The sequence below is a fragment of the Engraulis encrasicolus genome, chromosome 21, assembly GCF_034702125.1.
Source record: "Engraulis encrasicolus isolate BLACKSEA-1 chromosome 21, IST_EnEncr_1.0, whole genome shotgun sequence".
Classification (NCBI taxonomy): Eukaryota; Metazoa; Chordata; class Actinopteri; order Clupeiformes; family Engraulidae; genus Engraulis; species Engraulis encrasicolus.
The window spans coordinates 30869205-30887697 of record NC_085877.1 but is presented as its reverse complement, the minus strand read 5'-3'; the positions used below and the strand labels follow the sequence as shown (position 1 = coordinate 30887697).

At 44.7% G+C, this 18493-nt stretch overlaps 1 protein-coding gene across 1 annotated transcript in view; it reads right to left on the bottom strand.

Annotated features, from left to right (window-relative positions):
• The window catches only part of zgc:158659 (uncharacterized protein LOC791141 homolog), a 76369-nt gene that overhangs the window by 19237 nt on the left and 38639 nt on the right, over nucleotides 1-18493 (bottom strand). Inside the window, exons 11-20 of the mRNA XM_063186574.1 lie at nucleotides 16777-16908; nucleotides 15031-15155; nucleotides 11773-11854; nucleotides 11115-11279; nucleotides 10485-10588; nucleotides 8511-8682; nucleotides 7833-7939; nucleotides 3012-3133; nucleotides 1919-1997; nucleotides 454-624 (exon numbers count right to left, since the gene is read on the bottom strand). Of these exons, the coding sequence (XP_063042644.1) occupies nucleotides 454-624; nucleotides 1919-1997; nucleotides 3012-3133; nucleotides 7833-7939; nucleotides 8511-8682; nucleotides 10485-10588; nucleotides 11115-11279; nucleotides 11773-11854; nucleotides 15031-15155; nucleotides 16777-16908 (1259 nt within the window). The remainder of the gene's footprint in view (nucleotides 1-453; nucleotides 625-1918; nucleotides 1998-3011; nucleotides 3134-7832; nucleotides 7940-8510; nucleotides 8683-10484; nucleotides 10589-11114; nucleotides 11280-11772; nucleotides 11855-15030; nucleotides 15156-16776; nucleotides 16909-18493) is intronic.

Below are 18493 nucleotides of genomic sequence, written 5' to 3'. Positions count from 1 at the left end.
AAAATTTTCAAGGCACCCCAAACCAACAAGCCGTATCATGGCATCGCATCCGGTACCACACAAGTTTAGAAAAGTAACACTTTTGGAGACATCACATGACCTACGTTCGAAGTTGCAGCTGGCTGGGGCGACCTATATTTACTTTATTGTGCGTAAATGGCAGATAAAAGATTCCACTGACTAGCATTAACTTATCAATTTAGACAAATATGTATTATATTACATAAGTTATTATATTACATACGTATGTATTATAGTACATAATTCATCAGCCACGTTTTTGCGGCACCCCTGTTGAGAAACACTGCACTAGCACACTGAGCCACTGTAACAGCACCACTCAGCTCGACACGACACGGCGCGGCACAGCCAGGGTGTATGTGGAAAAAAGCCCATAGTGAACAGGTGATTTCCACGTGGCCAGGTGAGGTTAAGGTTAAGGTAACTACTCACGCCTCTCCACGGTTCTTGTCCTTGATCCAGTGGTGCAGCGTGTTGCTGTTGAACTGCAGCGCCCCCTTCAGGCCGCCTTTGCACTGGATCTGCATGATGGTGTAGGAATTCTTCACCACCTCGATCAGCCCCACACAGTCCCCTATCGACAGGCAGCCGTACGGCAGCATCCTACACACACACACACACACACACACACGGAAATATATATGAGTGATTCTACGATTCGCCTGCGCTTTTAAGTCCATGGATTTTATTTGCCAATTCCACTAACTATTAACTGCATCCAATGATGTTTTGGACATTAGCACACATTTATCTTTCATATAATACAGAGAGTGTAGACCAGTGTTAATTTTGTCAGCTTTTTTTGATTTAGTCGTAGTCTTAGTCACAATGACGAAAATCAATTTTAGTCTTAGTCATATTTTAGTCATTGGCTTCCCAATTTAGTCTTAGTCTTTGTCTAAATGACGAAAATCAATTTTAGTCTTAGTCAATTTTTAGTCATTTTAGTCAACACTGTACATAATAGAACTTCTCCACACACTGCTTCACTTTTTAACATATATCATTGACTGGACAGAATAAACCTTCTCTGAGCACTGCTTCTCTTTTTAACATGCATCACACTGTGCAGAATGAAACTTCTTCACACACTGCTTCTCTTTTTCTCTATTGTATTTAACACCAGTGTTAATTTAGTCAGTTTTTTTTAAATCTAGTCTTAGTCTTAGTCACAATGACGAAAATCAATTTTAGTTTTAGTCATATTTTACTCATTGGCTTCCCAGTTTAGTCTTAGTCTTAGTCTAAATGACGAAAATATTTGACGAAATATTTTAGTCATAGTCATGGTTGACGAAATTAACACTGGTGTAGACATAGCATTATTTCCCTCAGCAAGAATGAATATTTAATACTGGTTTTGGGCGTTTTCATGCCGTCCTGTTTTCCAAATGTCAGATTCAGTCTTCATATTAGCATGTAAAGAAACTTTACGATTGCAAATGTTGATTCACAGTAATCATCACAATATGACAAAACTGTCAGTTTAATCAGTAAATCAGTTTGCTTTTGCCAAAAGCACAGGTGAATCGTAGAATCAGTCATATAATATAAATACACACAGTCCCCTAAGGACAGGCAGCCGTACGGCAGCATCCTACACACACACACACACACACACACACACACACACACACACACACACACACACACACACACACACACACACACACACACACACACACACACAGGCATATGCTGACAGACAGACTTTGGGATGGACAGCAGAAAATCCACATTCCAACACTCACTTTCATTAACAAACGATAGAAAAAATCTGCCTCGCACTGTACCTTCAGTCACAGCCTTATGCATCTAATGTTGTGAATTAACAACAACGTCCACTTTGACTGTGGTAGACACCGTGCCTTAGTGTTACTGTGGCCGGCCGTCTCACCTGAGATCCAGGCCCTGGTTCTGCCAGATGTTCTCCATGATCTTGATGATCTGAAGAGTCAGCATGTCCTGACGCAGATCTGAAAAGAGTAGAAAAAACACACACACAAACACGCGCGCGCACACACACACACATACATATACATTTTATATACAGTGTACTACTGAAGGGTGTGTTCAGACCAGGAAAGTCAGATAGTTCACTTGCTTTGGTTCGAACCAAATTTATTTATTTATTTTCCATTTTGGTGGAAACCAAACGTGCTCTAAGTGCTAAATCCAAAAGTGAAGTCCAAAAATTCCCTCTCGTACAATTACTATAGGCTTATGTACCAGAGGCCAACTAGCAGAGTGTGGCGTGGAACGTTAGTAAACCTCCCTCCCGAAGCCTCATACAGTATTGTAGCGTTGAGCTATCCGACTAGTCCTTTAGCTCAGCAGTATCGTGCTGTGCATCCCATGCCCAAACTGGAGCATTGACTTGGAGGTGGCGGCTTTGAGCCCCGAATGGCGGACTGCGCAGGAACATCTCAGTTACACTTACTAATACACAATTACTTTTATCCACGATAACAAAGGGCAAGGTGGCTACGGAGGATAGCGCTCTTACACAATTGACTGATTCCAAGCCACACCCCCTTTTGCACACCATAATACAGCTCGCCAGAACCCTTGGACAATTTTTCCCTGAGGAGCTGCCAAACTGAAACAAAGTCGGCTAGAGTTCATCATGGTGAAAAGGTATGTGTGGGGTAAATATAAAAGTGATGACAGATATACCGTGTTAGAGATAATATTTTCATACCCTTCCCTAAACCAAAAATAAGGCTTGATCTATGTTAAAAAAAAAAAAGTGGATCATCATGTGGATCACCCCATCATCAGCTGCACAATAAACATTACAAAGGACACCTACATATGCCGAAGGATATTGTTTTTCCGTATCTCTCCATATTGAATATTACAGCAGCCCCGTCTTGACCAAGCCAAATTTCTCTACAGTAGCATTACATTACATCGATAGGCGGGGCTTGGGATCGGTCAATTGTCAGTCCATGTGCTTGAGAAAAAAGAAAGAGTTGTATGCTACGTACCATCCCCGTTTTTGAAGATGACCTCGTTGTTGGTGAACAGCAGCTCGCTCATGATGTCTGGGTTCTCCCAGTTCAGCCACAGAGGACGCTTAGCTGAAGACATGATCCTACACTCCTCAAGCCTGGCAGAGACACAGAGAGAGAGAGAGAGAGAGAGAGAGAGAGAGAGAGAGAGAGAGAGAGAGAGAGAGAGAGAGGTTCATCTGCTGGATAACTGGATAACTGCTGCTTGAAACTGAGAGGAGTTCCAAGCCATAGCACCCTTCAATACATACTACATGTTGGCAGTTCAAAACAGTACTACAACAAATACACCACAGGAGGCGCTTAACTGTGGACACGATCCCACACTTGCCTGACAGGAGAGAGAGGGGGTGTAGCAACCCAATGTAAGTAGGCTGCCGGATGTGAGTGCCCGGATATCCGCCCGAGTATCTGCGTGCATTTGCATTCATTTCCACCATCAGGAATGCTTTGCGGCACCACAGCTACCCTATGTGAGTCGCGCTGTGTCGCCTGACTGTCCCTTCTATAATATGATTGTAGCCTACCGTAACAACTCGCCTCGGCCCCCGCCGCAAATATCCACCACACCACCACGGGTCCTCTGGTGTTGTGACCGTTTTAAGATCTTTTTTTCATATCCAATAGGCCTACTTGCACATTAAGAGTGACCATTCCATCATGGATGTTTAAACGATATGTGCGAATGCAGTCATGTTGAATTTAGGGTGGCCAAACCATGCCATGTCATGAAGACCGTGCATCACATTATTTAAACAGCTCGCGTAAACAGTTATCCTGAGTGCCCGTGTCTTTTTGGAGATCGGAGGCTTGATGAGCAAAGAGATGGGAGAGAAATTAGTTGTGCGCGCGCGCACACACATCTGCACAATATCCACCGGACACGAAGTTACTGGCTCCAATATTTCAGCGTCCCGTTTGATTTTGCAGTGACACTTTTAAGTTTACGTAGCACAATCAAATGAATAGGCTATGTCTAAATTATAGGCTGTAGTCTCCAACGTACACGTGTGGTTGGCATCACCAAATAGCCTAATCTGCACAATATGCGGCATAACTTTTCGAGTGCTACATTTAGACCGGGTAAAGTATCGAGCATGTCCCTTCAATAATATTAAGAGTGTCCCGTAACAACTCGGTCTCGGCCCCCGCCGCAAGTATCCTCCACCACGAAGGTCCTCTGATGTTGTGACCGTTTTAGGATATTTTCATATAATACAGAAATAAGAGCGTGCGCGCGCCTCTGACTGTAGGCTATCTAGACACGGAGGGAGAATGGCTCCGATATTCAGTATTCAGCGCCCAGTTTAATTCTCCACTGACACTTTTAAATGTAGGCCTACATGGCACAATAAAATGAGTAGGCTATGTCTAAATGGACTAGGCAAGCTCTAGTCACCAATCTGGCTTTGTTGTTTCGGCATCACTAATAATAATGGCACAATATGCGGAATGGTTTCGCGTGTTGTTTTTGCACCACCAAATAATAACTACACAATATGCGGCATAGCTGCTGTTTTCTAACTCAGAGAGAAGGCTATGCCCAGATATTCTTTTAACTTGTAGGATATCCTGATGTTATGTTTCACTAATGTAAAACTCAGAAACTTCCAGAAACTAAACTACATTTAGACTGGGTAAACTCGTGACTTTAATGCCTTCCGAAACGGGCTATTCTGTCTGTGAAAGTGCATCTATTGTAGGCTATAGTCTTTTGCAAAACCTTTTATTTAACATTGCGAATGGGCAGGATACGTGCTTCAGAGCAGCTAGAACTGTGCAAGGTGACTGCTGCAGTTTTCAGCTCAGTCCTCCTAGATAATAAAAACAAAATAATGCCGACGAGAAAGTAACGCCGTTATCTTTTGATGGATTCCCTTTGGGTGCCCGGTTGAGACAGTTTAATTTTCACACCCAAATCAATTCGGTTTTAAGTTATAATTTCATTTTATTATTTTTTTATTATTTTGATGTTATTGGTCACCGGGCCTATTCTTTTGATTGGGATATCAAGGAACTCTCTGGTGTCGCCGAAACGGCGATGTGCTGTGGGCTCTTTACGCACGGCACCTATGTCCCTTCCATCTTCAGTCAGACTCAAATCGGACGAAATCAAGTAGCTGAGGTTAAACTGTCGTAAATACACGACCGAAATCGAGTAGCTGAGGTAAAATAGACGTAAATACTCGGGCGGATATCCGGGCACTCACATCCGGCAGCCTACTTACATTGGGTTGCTACAGGGGGCGATAGGGAGAGAGGAATGGGGAAGAGGGGGGTAAAGAGGAAGGAGGGAGGGAGGGAGGGAGAAGGAGGAGAGAGGGGAGGGAGAAGAATTGAAGAGAGGGAGGGGATAGAGAGAGGAGGGAGGGAGGGACAGAAGGGTGGTAGAGAGGAGTGGGAGAGGGGTGATAGAGGGGAATTGGAGATTCGAGAGGGGCGGGAAGATAGGATAGATAGAGGACAGAGGGAGGGAGAGATGGAAAGAACAGAAAGACAGAGAAAGGAAAAGAGTGGAGAGGGGAACGCAAGGGAGGGAAGAGAATGACTAGGGAGAAAGGTAATGAGAGGAGTGGGGATGTGAGGAAGTGAGTAGGAGAGAGAGAGAGAAGTAGACTAGGAAGGCAGAAAGAAGAAAGAGAGAGACAGAGAAGAAGAGAGGAAGAGGATGAAAAGAGAAGAGGGAGAGGGTGAAAGAGAGGCAGGGGTATAAGGGCCCTTGCATAGTTGAATGGGCCTTTACGTGTTTGTTTGAAGGGGTGAGGATTTTTTTTCATTCGAAGGGCCACTTAAAATGTTATTAAGTTCTCCAAGGGCCGTACTATGAGCACAAACCGGGGATTTCCCCCTGCACATTAGGCCTATTTTGTACAGTAGGTGGCCACCTTTATAACAGACCCCATCTTCACTCAGTCCCCTGACAATATTTTATCGGGGGCCAGAAAAAACAGCCTCACGGGCCGTAAACGCCCCCCAGACCATAGATTACCCATCCCTGGATAACAGGCATTATCACATTTTCCACAGCGTTACAAGTATAGCCCCCGACTCTTTGTCCGCACATTGCCGGTTGACGGTAGGCGTGTCTGACAGAATGGGGAAAATGATTGTCCATGACAATGACACTTTTATGACACTGTTATGTCGTGCGTATGGTATGACACAAGTTAAGTGTTACGGAATTGACTCGTCCATGACTGTGTCATGTGTCATGACAATGTTTTGACACTTTTATGTCACTGTTATGTCGTGCGTATGACGTCGACGTCAAGTAAAGTGTTACCGAATAGACATGTAAGCCCCCAAAGACAGGGAGAGGAGGGAAAGGGGGAGGAAGAGGAATGGAGAGGTGTGTGGGGTACAGCAGACTACCACAGAATAGAGGGCAGAAAGGCAAAGAAGGGGAGGATAAGAGAGGATGGAGAGAAACAGATGGAGAGAGACATAGGAGACACGAGAGATGAAAAGAGGAAGTTGAGAAGCAGCGAGCAGGTTGAAGACAACATCCTGTTAACTGGTTGAGAATGAGATGACAGACTGTATACCATGAACACACACTGGATATATTCAGTATATTAGTTTAATGCACACAACTGTACACACAGCTACACATGCAGACAGAAAACACACGCACGCACGCACGCACACACACACTTTTCTGTGTGGCATGCGGTGGCTGCTGTATTATTTAATCAGCAGTAAAAACTGGCTGATATTTTTAGCCCCCGAGACACAAACGGGGAAACAGAAGCACTTGCCTGCTGTTACCCAATCCTTCCCCACTTCTCTCTCTCTCTCTCTCTCTCTCTCTCTCTCTCTCTCTCTCTCTCTCTCTCGCTCTCTCTCTCTGCTCACTTTCTCTTCTTTACCTTTCTAATTCTCTCTCTCTCTCTACCCAGACTCTCTTTCAGTTTTTTATCTCTTTTTCACATTCTTTCTATCAAGCCTTCATATCTTCTTCCCAATCGAGTGTATATCTGCACTTACTTTCTCTCTCTCTCTCTTCTCTTCTTTAACTCTTTCACACTCGCACACTTTCTCTCTTTCTCTCTTTCTCTCTCTCTCTCTCTCTCTCTCATATTATCTCTCTCTACCACCTTCTTTCAGTTGATCTTTCCCTCTCTCTGTCTCTGTCTCTCGCTCTCTCTTTCTTCTCTCAGCAATTCATCGCTTTGGGCTCATCTCTCCCCCCAGTTCTCATTTGTTTCTTGTTATGCCCATATCTGTATGTAGGCTGTGTGCCTTGAATATACAGTGTAAGTGTGTGTGGGAGTGCGTTTGTGTGTAGGAGTGTCGTTGATGTTTTGCATGCATCCCCCCCCCCTCCGCCCCCCCCCCCGGCATCTTTTGCATAGGTTTACATCTCCCCATGCATGTGCAAATCAACACCCCAGGTTTTGTGTCTTTGTGTGTGTGGTTGTGTACATATTTGGAGAGAGAGAGAGAGAGAGAGAGAGAGAGAGAGTGAGAGAGAGTGTGTGTGTATATTTGTAGAGAGTGTGTGTGTGTGTGTGTGCGTGTGTGTGCGTGTGTTTGTGTGTGTACATGCGTTTGTAGAGGTGTGTGTGTTTGTACAGTATATGCATCTGTATAAGTGTGTGTGTGTGTTTGTGTTTGTACAGTATATGCATATGTGTTTGTGTGTGTAGTGGTGGGGGGTAGTGGGGGGCGTGAACATGTATGTGCATGTGAGTGTGTTTGTACAGTATATGCATATGTATGTGTGTGTGTGTGTGTCTGTGTGTGTGTGTCTGTGCGTGTATGTGTATGTGTGTATGCATGTGTGCGTGCCTTTACCTGAGGTTGCCCAGCTGGTGTACTGGGTTGAGGGGGGAGACGAACCCCTGCAAGGCCTCCATGTAGTCGGGCCGAGACATGTGCTCCACCAGGAACTTCATCTGGGTCTGCAGTAGCCAATCACAACACAGCCACTCCTCAGTTCTCCCAATCAGATCATGCGACCCAAGCCGAATAACCCGGTCACAATACTTTTATTTAAGGCTTCACATGTTAGCCACATATTAGTTACTGTCTGGATGAGTAACTTATAAAATCTTATAAGAACCCTCTAGGTCCACTCCTCACTATTATTATATCAATAATAAAGGCCTTATTGGCAATGGAGAAGACAAAAAAATGGTGTGAGCGTCTATCACTTTGATGTCAATTATTGCATGTGGTCATGGTGATGGAAAACATATTAATCCAGGCATCCATCCATCCAACTCATCATAATAAATGGTGAGGAAAATCTATCTATCTATCTATCTACTGTATCCATCTATCTATCTATCTATCTATCTATCTATCTATCTATCTATCTATCTATCTATCTATCTATCTATCTATCTATCTATCCAAACATCATTAAACTAATCCATCCATCAGTGCATCAATCCATCAATCCATCCATCCATCCATAAATCAAAGGTGATGAAAACGAGAGAAAGAGAGAGGGGGACAGAGTACCTTTACCTTCTGTGTCTCGTCCTTCTTCTCCTGCTTGAGCGTGTCCGTCAGGTTCACCAGCTTGTCCATGGCCTCCACCTGCCTGTTCAAGTGCTTCAGGTACATGCCGCACGCTCGGCAGAACGCCTCCAGCAGCAGGCCGAAACGCCGCGACACCGTCTTGTTGTGCATCTCTGACCTACGAAATTGATCAATACTAATCAATGCCCGTTTGAGTGATTGAAGCGCCACTGTTGTCCACCTCTGATCAGTATATTACAGTTTTTCTCGACTGGTTTAGCTAATTTCTTGAAACTGAGATGACATTGCTGTGACCATTGGGTCATTTGGCCAAACATTCTTACACTTTTGCATAACAGTTCAGATAACTAGCAAAATGTCATATACCTCCCAAAATAGCTAATTCTTGCATCAGCACTAAACCTTCTCCCACATAAATAGTCAGTACCATAAAAATGACATACGTAGGTCCTTCTCAATTGCTTTGGCTCATTTGCATTAATTTAGTCCTTCTGTCAAAATAAACTGGATGGTTCAGCACGACTACATGAATCCTCATCACTTGCTAATATCACTCCAAAAATAGTTTACCCGTGTGTCAAAACTAAATTCCTTCTCCATATATATCATCAGTACCCCCAAAATACATTGTCCCTTTGCCATTGTGTAAGCACTGCAAGTCAAAATGGTTAGATGTTTTGTATACGTTCAGCTAACAGATTTCAACTATGTATAACAATGAAAAAGTGAGTGAAACCACTGAAATTTGACAACACAGACAGTTTGCCAAGGACACTTATCAGTAACTTTCTTTACTGCAAATTCACATACAGAAAGTAATGCCCATTCATTACAGGTTTCTCACTTTTTTGGCTCATTTCTCAAAACAGAGATAACATTCTCAAAATAACATGGACAAATCCCAAAGCAACTTAGCAATTGTTCAAAACAGAATGTCGTTTGACAAAATGTCAAGAAATTAGCCAAATAAGAGAGGAAACTGTAGTATACACGGCTGTAAAATTATTTCCAACAAACTAGTAAAGTTACAATATCATCTGAACAGAATCATGAACACTGTCATGAATTTACCATTTAATGAGATTCTTCAAATATTCTGTCCTTGACTGTTTTGGCAATTGCGTAGACTACTTTGCATATGAGGACTTACACAATGAAATCATGCTGACACGTTTTGAAGAGAGCAACCATTACACTGAGAATTGTCTAATTTGTTTAGATAAGCAAGATCAATTTATTTGGAAAATGTGCTAAATATATGCTCAATGTGTCAACTGTAGGGTACTTGTACATAGCCATCTGCAGAGATGTACTAAACATTTGAGACATGTACAAAGCATTTGATATTTGATGAAAGCAATGAGAAATGCCAAATTCTGTTTTGGGAAATTGCCAGTTGTTTTGAGGATTTGTCCGTGTTGTTTTGAGAATGTTATCTCAGTTTCGAGAAATTAGCCAAACCAATCGAGAAAAACTGTATTACACTATGACATGTTATCACAACAGTAGCAGCACTACATTGTCTTCAGCCATTGGCCCAGGAGTGTGAGTGGTGGCCTTATCATACTACACGCTCGGCAGAACGCCTCGAGGAGCAGTTCAAAACGCCCTGAGTCTCTGACACGGTTTTGTTTTGTTTGCATCTCTGATCTATGAAATGACCATATCCAGGGATTTTTAATAGGCCGAGTTTTGACATTCCAGTTTCTAACTCCACAAAAACGAGTCAGAAAGAACTAAGGTGTAACATACTCAAATGCTGTATCAAACAGCTTCCTTGACGGAAGTCTGCACTCTCTGAGTGCATTACTAGATTAGTTTTTTTTTTTTTCAGTGACAGCAGTCCATCCACCTCACTGGGTACAGTAGAATAGCAGCTACTGTATGTAATTTCATGTGTTAGTGTTGTACCAAAGATGTTCTAACTGATGTGTTCTGTGATCAGTTATCCAGACTCACTTGAGGTGCCAGAAGAAGAAGTGTCCTATCCTCTGATTGGTCAGAGCCTTCTTGATGAGGAAACGGGCGAGAGGGTTGTCCAGATACATCTCATACTTCAGCACCTGACACACACACACACACACACACGAACACACACACGAACACACACACACACACACACACACACGCACACACACACACACACACACACACACACACACACACACACACACACACACACACACACACACACACACACACACACACACACACACAGAGAGAGACACACACATACAAAATGTGGTGTGAATTTGAGGTGCAAACTTATATAAATCCAGATAGAGAATTTACAACATTGCGTAGGGTCAACTCAACTTACTCAGTCAAACAGTCAAAAGTCAGTCAAATAAAATTATGCAGGTGACCAGCATAAATTCAACTTCGCAATCAATCTCTTCATTTTCCTACTGTAACGCTGAAAATGTAACACTGACCAAAGAGTAAAATTACCTGGACCAATCCCTCTGAAGAAGACTGAAGTTATACTGTCGAAACACGTCAGGTGAAAAGCTAACACTTTTACATGTCTGAAGTGAAGAAAAGCTTAAGTGTTGATTTAGCAGTTAGACATATCGTTATAAAATTTACCTGGACCAGCTGTAGTAGGTATTGGCTGAGTTTGTCGTCGGTGAGGCCCTGTACGAGGCAGCGCAGGGCGAACTCGCGCACCATGGGGTCGGGGAAGTTACAGTCCAACAGCTCCAGGGCAGACTCCGGCCCCATCAGGGGCCAGTCCTTCAGGAGGCAGTACATCTGGAGAGAGGAGGGAGAAGGAGAGAGAGAGAGAGGAGGGAGAAGGAGGGAGAGAGAGAGAGAGAGAGAGAGAGAGAGAGAGAGAGAGAGAGAGAGAGAGAGAGAGAGAGAGAGAGAGAGAACAGAGTGAGGAGAGAGAGAGAAAGAACAGAGTGAGGAGAGAGAGAGATGGAGAGAGAGAGAGAGGGAGAGAGAGAGAGAGAGGGAGAGAGACAGACAGAGACGGAGACAGGGATGGTTGGAGGGAGAGAGATAGGGAGAGGGAAAGGGAGGGAAAGAGGGAGGCAGAGAGAGAGGAGAGAGAGGAAGGGAGGGAGGAGAGAGAGAGATAGAGAGTCAGAAAGAGTCAGGAGTGAGAGTGTGGAGTGTGTGTGTGTGTGTGTGTCTGTGTGTGTGTGTGTGTGTGTGTGTGTGTGTGTGTGTGTGTGTGTGTGTGTGTGTGTCTGTGTGTGTGTGTGAGCGAGAGAAAGGGGGAGAGAGAGAGCAGACGTACCTGGGACACCTCATCACGGGAGTTCCATTTGACAGACAGCAGCAGCTTAGGAAGGCTCTCAGGCATGTTCACACAGTAGTGGCTACGGAGAGAGAGAGAGAGAGAGAGAGAGAGAGAGAGAGAGAGAGAGAGGAGTAGGGAGAGAGAGAGAGAGAGAGAGAGGAGTAGGGAATGGGGAAAGACAGAAAGCGAGTGTGTGTGAGAGAGAGGGGAAGAGTGAGGAGAGGAGGACACAGAGACAGAGAGAGAGAGAGAGAGAGAATACTACTGTATTACAATTACTAATACTATTACTACAGCTGTTACAGTATTATTGGTTGAGACAGCAGAGGAGAGATGGAGAGGTGGAGCGAGAGAAGGAAAGAACGACCCCCCCCCCTCCAAAACAACACAGTAAATTATGCAGAGAATTGAACAATTCAGAGAGATTTAACGTTTGTACTACTCTCTGTACCACTGTTGAACTTCCACTTCAAAATTCACACTTAAATGAATGAGCGAATGAATCAATTAATGAAAGACAGGGAGGGAATGATGTTGCTAATCAGCTACTCTCCTGTTTACATCAAGGAAACATTTCAATCTCTAATTTTTCAACGTATTTCAGATAAACCATGGGAAAAAAACAAACAACATATCCCGTTTATTTGCCACTTTCAAGTATTCGTTAGAGAAAAGTAGAGCGTAAACATATAGGCATAGTTGGCTGCTGATTTGGCGAGGGATGAGGATGGAGTTGCCATGGATACCATTGGCCTGTAGCACTGAGATGGAACACTGATTCACACTTTTGACATCTACTTCAAAGGTGAAAAAGACCATTGTACTGTAGAGCAAGTAGAACAGTGGGACGTTATTGGCCATCTCATCAGCCAATTAGAAAAGAAGGAAATCCCTCTTTTTGAGATCAATAATACACTGAAGGATGGGAGTATTTCTTTTGCAGTTATTTCGGTCTTACAAGGTGAAAAAGGTGGATCGCACTCAGGTTCTTCTTTTCTTCTTATTTATTTATTTGTTTTTACATAACAGCAGAGAAGAGACAAACATTTCGGCAGGGCTGATGCTTTGGAGCGCCCATCAGATACACGTCTACCATCAGATACACGTCAAATCGATGGGGTGCACTGGATGAAACCAATGGTTCGAAGCAGTAAACACAAATCCTGCACACCGTCCATTATACTTCCATTCTGATTGCTCACAACGTTTCGATCATTTAGACCTTCATCAGGTCAGACAGAAATGTTGTGAGCAATTTAAAAAACAAGTCTAATAGACGGCGTGCAGGACTTTTGTCTACTAGTTATTTTGGTTTAAAAGGTAAAAAAACAAAACCTTAATTCCATTTGATTGCATTTAATTTATGTAACACCAAAAAGACATAGAGATCATTGTCATTTAGAGATTAAAGGCGAAGACTGCACGCACGCACACACGCACGCACGCACGCACGCACGCACGCACACACACACACACACACACAGCTCGCAGTGACTGACAACATGCGGACATTCACTACAGTGATCTTACCCCACAGAGGATTGAAGCGAACCACGCCATCACAAGAAGCACGACAGCAAACATAACGACACCCAAAGGAGCAGATCATGTTTTGACACACTGAGCACAGGAAGTGGTCATGGAGGAGGATCAAAATAAACTACAAATATGGCCTCCGACAGGAGATCCTCAGAGAGCGACTGTGACACGGCGGTTTCGCAAAGGTGCAATTAGAGACACTGAGCTTGTTCTCAGAAGGGATTGCGGTTACCGAGCCATCACAGACACCACAACAAACATATTGGCAGACAGAGGGGTGGTTTCCTGGCCTGGTGAACCAGACTGAACATAGGAACAGTTGAAAGCGTTAAAAAGCAGCAGAATCGCAAGTCGCAAAGCGGGGAAAGATTTGACCTTTAACATTCAATCAGGTAAGGTGACCAACCAAAGCTTGTGTTCAGAAAAATGTTGCCATTCCATTGCCTGCCGAATGCTGCTGCCAAACTGCGTCATAGCTCACTACATATTTTTCACTTAAGTTCTAGCCTTGTAAACCAGCGCCACCCGCTGGATGCCAAATTTTGGCTGCGAGTGGTCTAGCCTCGCATCGTTGGAGTGGTCAGCCAGGCTTGCCAGGAATCTGGCAGACCAATCACAACCCAGAGATTTGTTTTGAATCAAAGCGGGCGGGGTTTTCAGGGAGTGACGACGAAGCTCGCAACGTTGGGAAAGCACATCAACGAGAAAGATAGCGCTGATTGGTCAGAGCACCGGCCTATAGGCACAGGCACGGTTTGAAAGACAACGGGTTGTTCTCATCAACAATCTTCGGATAAACTATTAATCGGGGCCAGAATAAATTACATATCCAATCTCACATTTAGGCTGGTTTATCAGGCTACTGAAGTTCAACTCTTTTGACACCTTTGACACGCCAGAACTACTTTTGCAGTATTCACTGCTTCTGCCGCTTGCTCTACTGTACAAAGTCAATTACTTCCGCCGCTTTCCACGCTTTCACCGCCCGCGGTCTGTTCCTACAGTAAATGTGAAAACTTAAGTCTGGGCTAACTCCTGTGGGTAGCATTGATACACCCTTGAACTAGCTGGCCAAAGATTCACTGAGACATGTTGTCCCAATCCCCTAAAAAGTTTGCACTGCACCCCACTTCAACTCCTCCTCCCCACCTATCCCCCGACACCTCACACGTGATGTGCTACGTAGATCAAACTGGTGCGAGCTCATTGTGGTCGACTTTCAATGTGCTATTTAACACCAGTTCTCGCTGACGTACTTTGCAACGTCGACTCCAACCCATGGTCGTTCATTGGGCATTAAGAATGTGTCATTTGGCATATACGTAGCCCATAGCCAATCGTGTCAGTTGTACTTGTTGTGTGTTGTTGTGTTTAGGTGACCTGATTGGGTTGGGGTGACACTGATTTATCTTGGTAACCATGTTGAAAATCTTTGCGACAACCACGTAACAATAAGGCCCTGCCGTGGCCTAACGGGAGGGCACTAGCTTGCTGCGCTGGCGACCCGGGTTCGAATCCGCCCTGGGTCATTTGCCAGTCCTTCCTCCTCTCTCTCCCCACTTGTCTCTCTGTCACTATCCTGTCTCAAATAAAGCACAAAAGCCCCCCCCCCCCCCCAAAAAAAAAAAAATCTTAACGAAAACACATAATAATAAACTACAAACAACATGGCCGACAACCACGTAATAATGAACTACAAACAACATGGCTGCTCACCGGTGCCTCCACAGGAAGTCCTTCTCCTGTTCCGAGAGCTCATACAGGGGGTCCTTGTTGCACAGGCCGCGCAGCTGCTCGCCGTCCGCCTGGGACACTGTGCTGTCACACGCCAGGCGACTACTCTGGAGGGCAAAAGGACACAGAGGGGTCAAACTGCAAATCTGGGACACATTCTCTCTTTAGAAAAATAAAATAAAAAAATATAAAATAATAAATAAATAAATTAAATTAAATAAATACTATTCTCATTTTTGTCTTTGTCTGTATCATTGTTTTATGCTATGATTGTGAACAATGCAATAAAAACTGATGATGGAAAAAAAAAACTTGTCTGTTTATGTTGACCTTGGATGTCCTGACAGGCAGCATGTACCAAATAAAATGTATTGCTACTATCATTACAATGGAAATCATCACTTTTGCAGGAAGTCTATGTGCGCATCTGTAGTACTGTGTGAAATTGTGTGTGTGTGTGTGTGTGTGTGTGTGTGTGTGTGTGTGTGTGTGTGTGTGTGTGTGTGTGTGTGTGTGTGTGTGTGTGTGTGCATGCGTGCGTGTATGTGTTTTGTGTATGCGTGTGTGCATGCTTGCGTGCGTGTCCGTGCATGTGTGTGTGACTGACATCATCGTATTTCTCTCTGTGTTATGACTCATCGACTCAACTCTTGGAGGTTTGCTCTGCTCCTCTGAGACAACTCTTTCCCACTCCCCCAAAACTTGCTCATTTCCCATTTACCTCCCTCTCTCTCCCTCCCTCTCTGTCTCTCGCTCTCTCTCTCTCTCTCTCTCCCTCCCTCCCTCTCTCTCTCTCTCTCTCCCTCCATTACACTCCATTACCTCGCTCTTCCCATTTCTTTTCTGCTCTGTTTTGTTTTTGTCTGTATGGGTTTTTTTGGTAGGGTTTTTAGAGTGTCTTGGTGTTTTACTTTTTTGGTGGATTCCTCTCTCCCTCCCACTCTCTCTATCTCTCTTTCTCTCACACACACACACACACACACACACACACACACACACACACACACACACACACACACACACACACACACACAGACACACACACACTCAGTCTCTTTCTCTCCCTCTTCCCTCTCTTTCAGACCCCTTCCACTCTTACCCTCCATCTCTCTTTACCCATCTCTCTATGTCTCTCATACACCCCCACATCCTCACCTCTCTCTCTCTCTCTCTCTCTCTCTCTCTCTCTCTCTCTCTCTCTCTCTCTCTCTCTCTCTCTCTCTCTCTCTCTCTCTCTCTCTCTCTCTCTCTCTCAGGGATGGACTGGTAATCTGGCATACAGGGCAGTTGTCAGGCGGCTAGTAGTTCTCCGGGGCAGATGCTGTTGTTTTATGTTTGTTTATTTATTTATTTTCTTTACAGACTGTCCCTCAATTTATACGGGTCAGCCCAGTGGACTGACTGAGCAACTACAGTAATAGTATTGTAGAAAGCAGTGTGTGAAGGGCTGGTTTATGACAAAAATGCCAGGGCCGATTTTCAGTCCAGTCCAGTCCAGCCCTGCGCTCTCTCTCTCTCTCTCTCTCTCTCTCTCTCTCTCTCTCTCTCTCTCTCTCTCTCTCTCTCTCTCTCTCTCTCTCTCTCTCTCTCTCTCTCTCTCTCTCTCTCTCTTTCTCCCGGGGCAAGATCCCATGCCTGCCCTCCTGGCTACGATGCTCTCATTCTCCATCCCTCCTTCTCTCCTTCTCTCTCTCTCTCTCTCTCTCTCTCCGTCGCTCCGTCTCTCACCAGGCCCATGCAGTAGTTGTAGCCCAGCTCTCTGGAGATGACCCAGTTGGCGTGCTCCTCGATCTGCTGCTCGTCCGGGAAAATCACCGTCTGGTTGAACCAGGAGAACTCCAGCTCCACACAGGGAGTCTCCTGCGGACGGATAGAGGAAAGAGAGAAAGAAAGAAGAAGAAGGGAGGAGAGGGGGAGGAAAAAGAGACAGAAGTGGAAGGAAAGAAATAAGGGAGTAAAGGGGTAGAAAGGGAAGAAGTGGAGGAGGAAAGGAGGAGAGATGGAGAAGAGTAGAAGGAGGAGGTGAGGAGGAAGAAGAGAAGAAATAAGAAGAGAAGAAAAGAGAAAAATGTAAGAGAAGAGAAGAGAAGAGAAGAGAAGAGAAGAGAAGAGAAGAAGAGAAAATGAGAAGAGATGGGATGAGAAGAGAAGATGAAGAGAGAAGCGAAGAGAGGAGAGAGGAGAAAAAGGAATGTGTGAAGAGAGTGGCCAAGGAGAGGAAATGAGTGCAAGTGATGCAGGGTGGGGGGTGACGAGAAGAGACAGATGGCGAAGGGGTATGAATCAGAGAAGAAAAAAAGAATGAGTGCCCCCGAAAAGAGAAGGGGAGCATATGAAATAAGGGAGAGAGAGAGAGAGAGAGAGAGAGAGAGAGAGAGAGAGAGAGAGAGAGAGAGAGAGAAACAGCCAGACAGAGAGACAGAGCAAGAGGCAAGGAGGAGATGCAGAATGGCGTACAATGAGATCAGAGGAAAGGTGAGAGGACGGAGAGAGAGAGGGGCATAAGGGGAGGGAGAGAGAGAGAGAGCGAGAGAGAGAGAGAGAGAGAGAGAGAGAGAGAGAGAGAGAAATTCAGAAGGATTGTAAGGAGAGAGGGAGGGAGGAAGTTAAAGTAGAGAGAGAAGAAATGGAACATATGAGTGAACTGAGCTAACACACCGAGAGGAAACACATGTTGTTTTTCTTTTGTCAGGATTCGCCAGAAAACCACCTCCACAAAAACCTCTCCAAGGGCAAGATGCAACAACGCCTGCCTGGCCTCCCATCCCTCCCTCTCTCTCTCTCTCTCTCTCTCTCTCTCTCTCTCTCTCTCTCTCTCTCTCTCTCTCTCTCTCTCTCTCTCCTCCCAGGGCAAGATCCCATGCCTGCCCTCCTGGCTACGTTGAGAGTGCCCTCTCTCTCTGTTCATTCTCCATCTCTCTCTCTCTCTCTCTCTCTCTCTCTCTGCTCTGCCATTCGCACATACATGTACATGTGGGCATATGACACAGTCTCAAGCCTCTCTCTCTCTCTCTCTCTCTCTCTCTCTCTCTCTCTCTCTCTCTCTCTCTCTCTCTCTCTCTCTCTCTCTCTCTCTCTCTCTCTCTCTCCTTTCCCTGCCCCTGAGGAGACTGGGTGGGTGGCATGGGCTGCCGTGTCCTATAACTGTACGTACGCACCAAGAGCGACCACAGTCACCACAGTCAAGCAAGGCAGCTATTATTTCTCAATGGACTGAGAGCACATTAGGCCTCCACTAAACTGTGTATATACAGTCAGTTGTCAGTTCATCCACAGCAAAACTTTTTAGGAGAAGCCTATGAACTGTAAATTATTATAGTGCAATCTGTCGGGGAGAGTACGCCACCAAAGCTTTTTTTTGAGTAGCTACTGTGGAGCACTTGCAAGAAAAAAATCAGTTGACATCTAAAGACGGCAAAGTAAAATTCTGGTAACATAATGCATA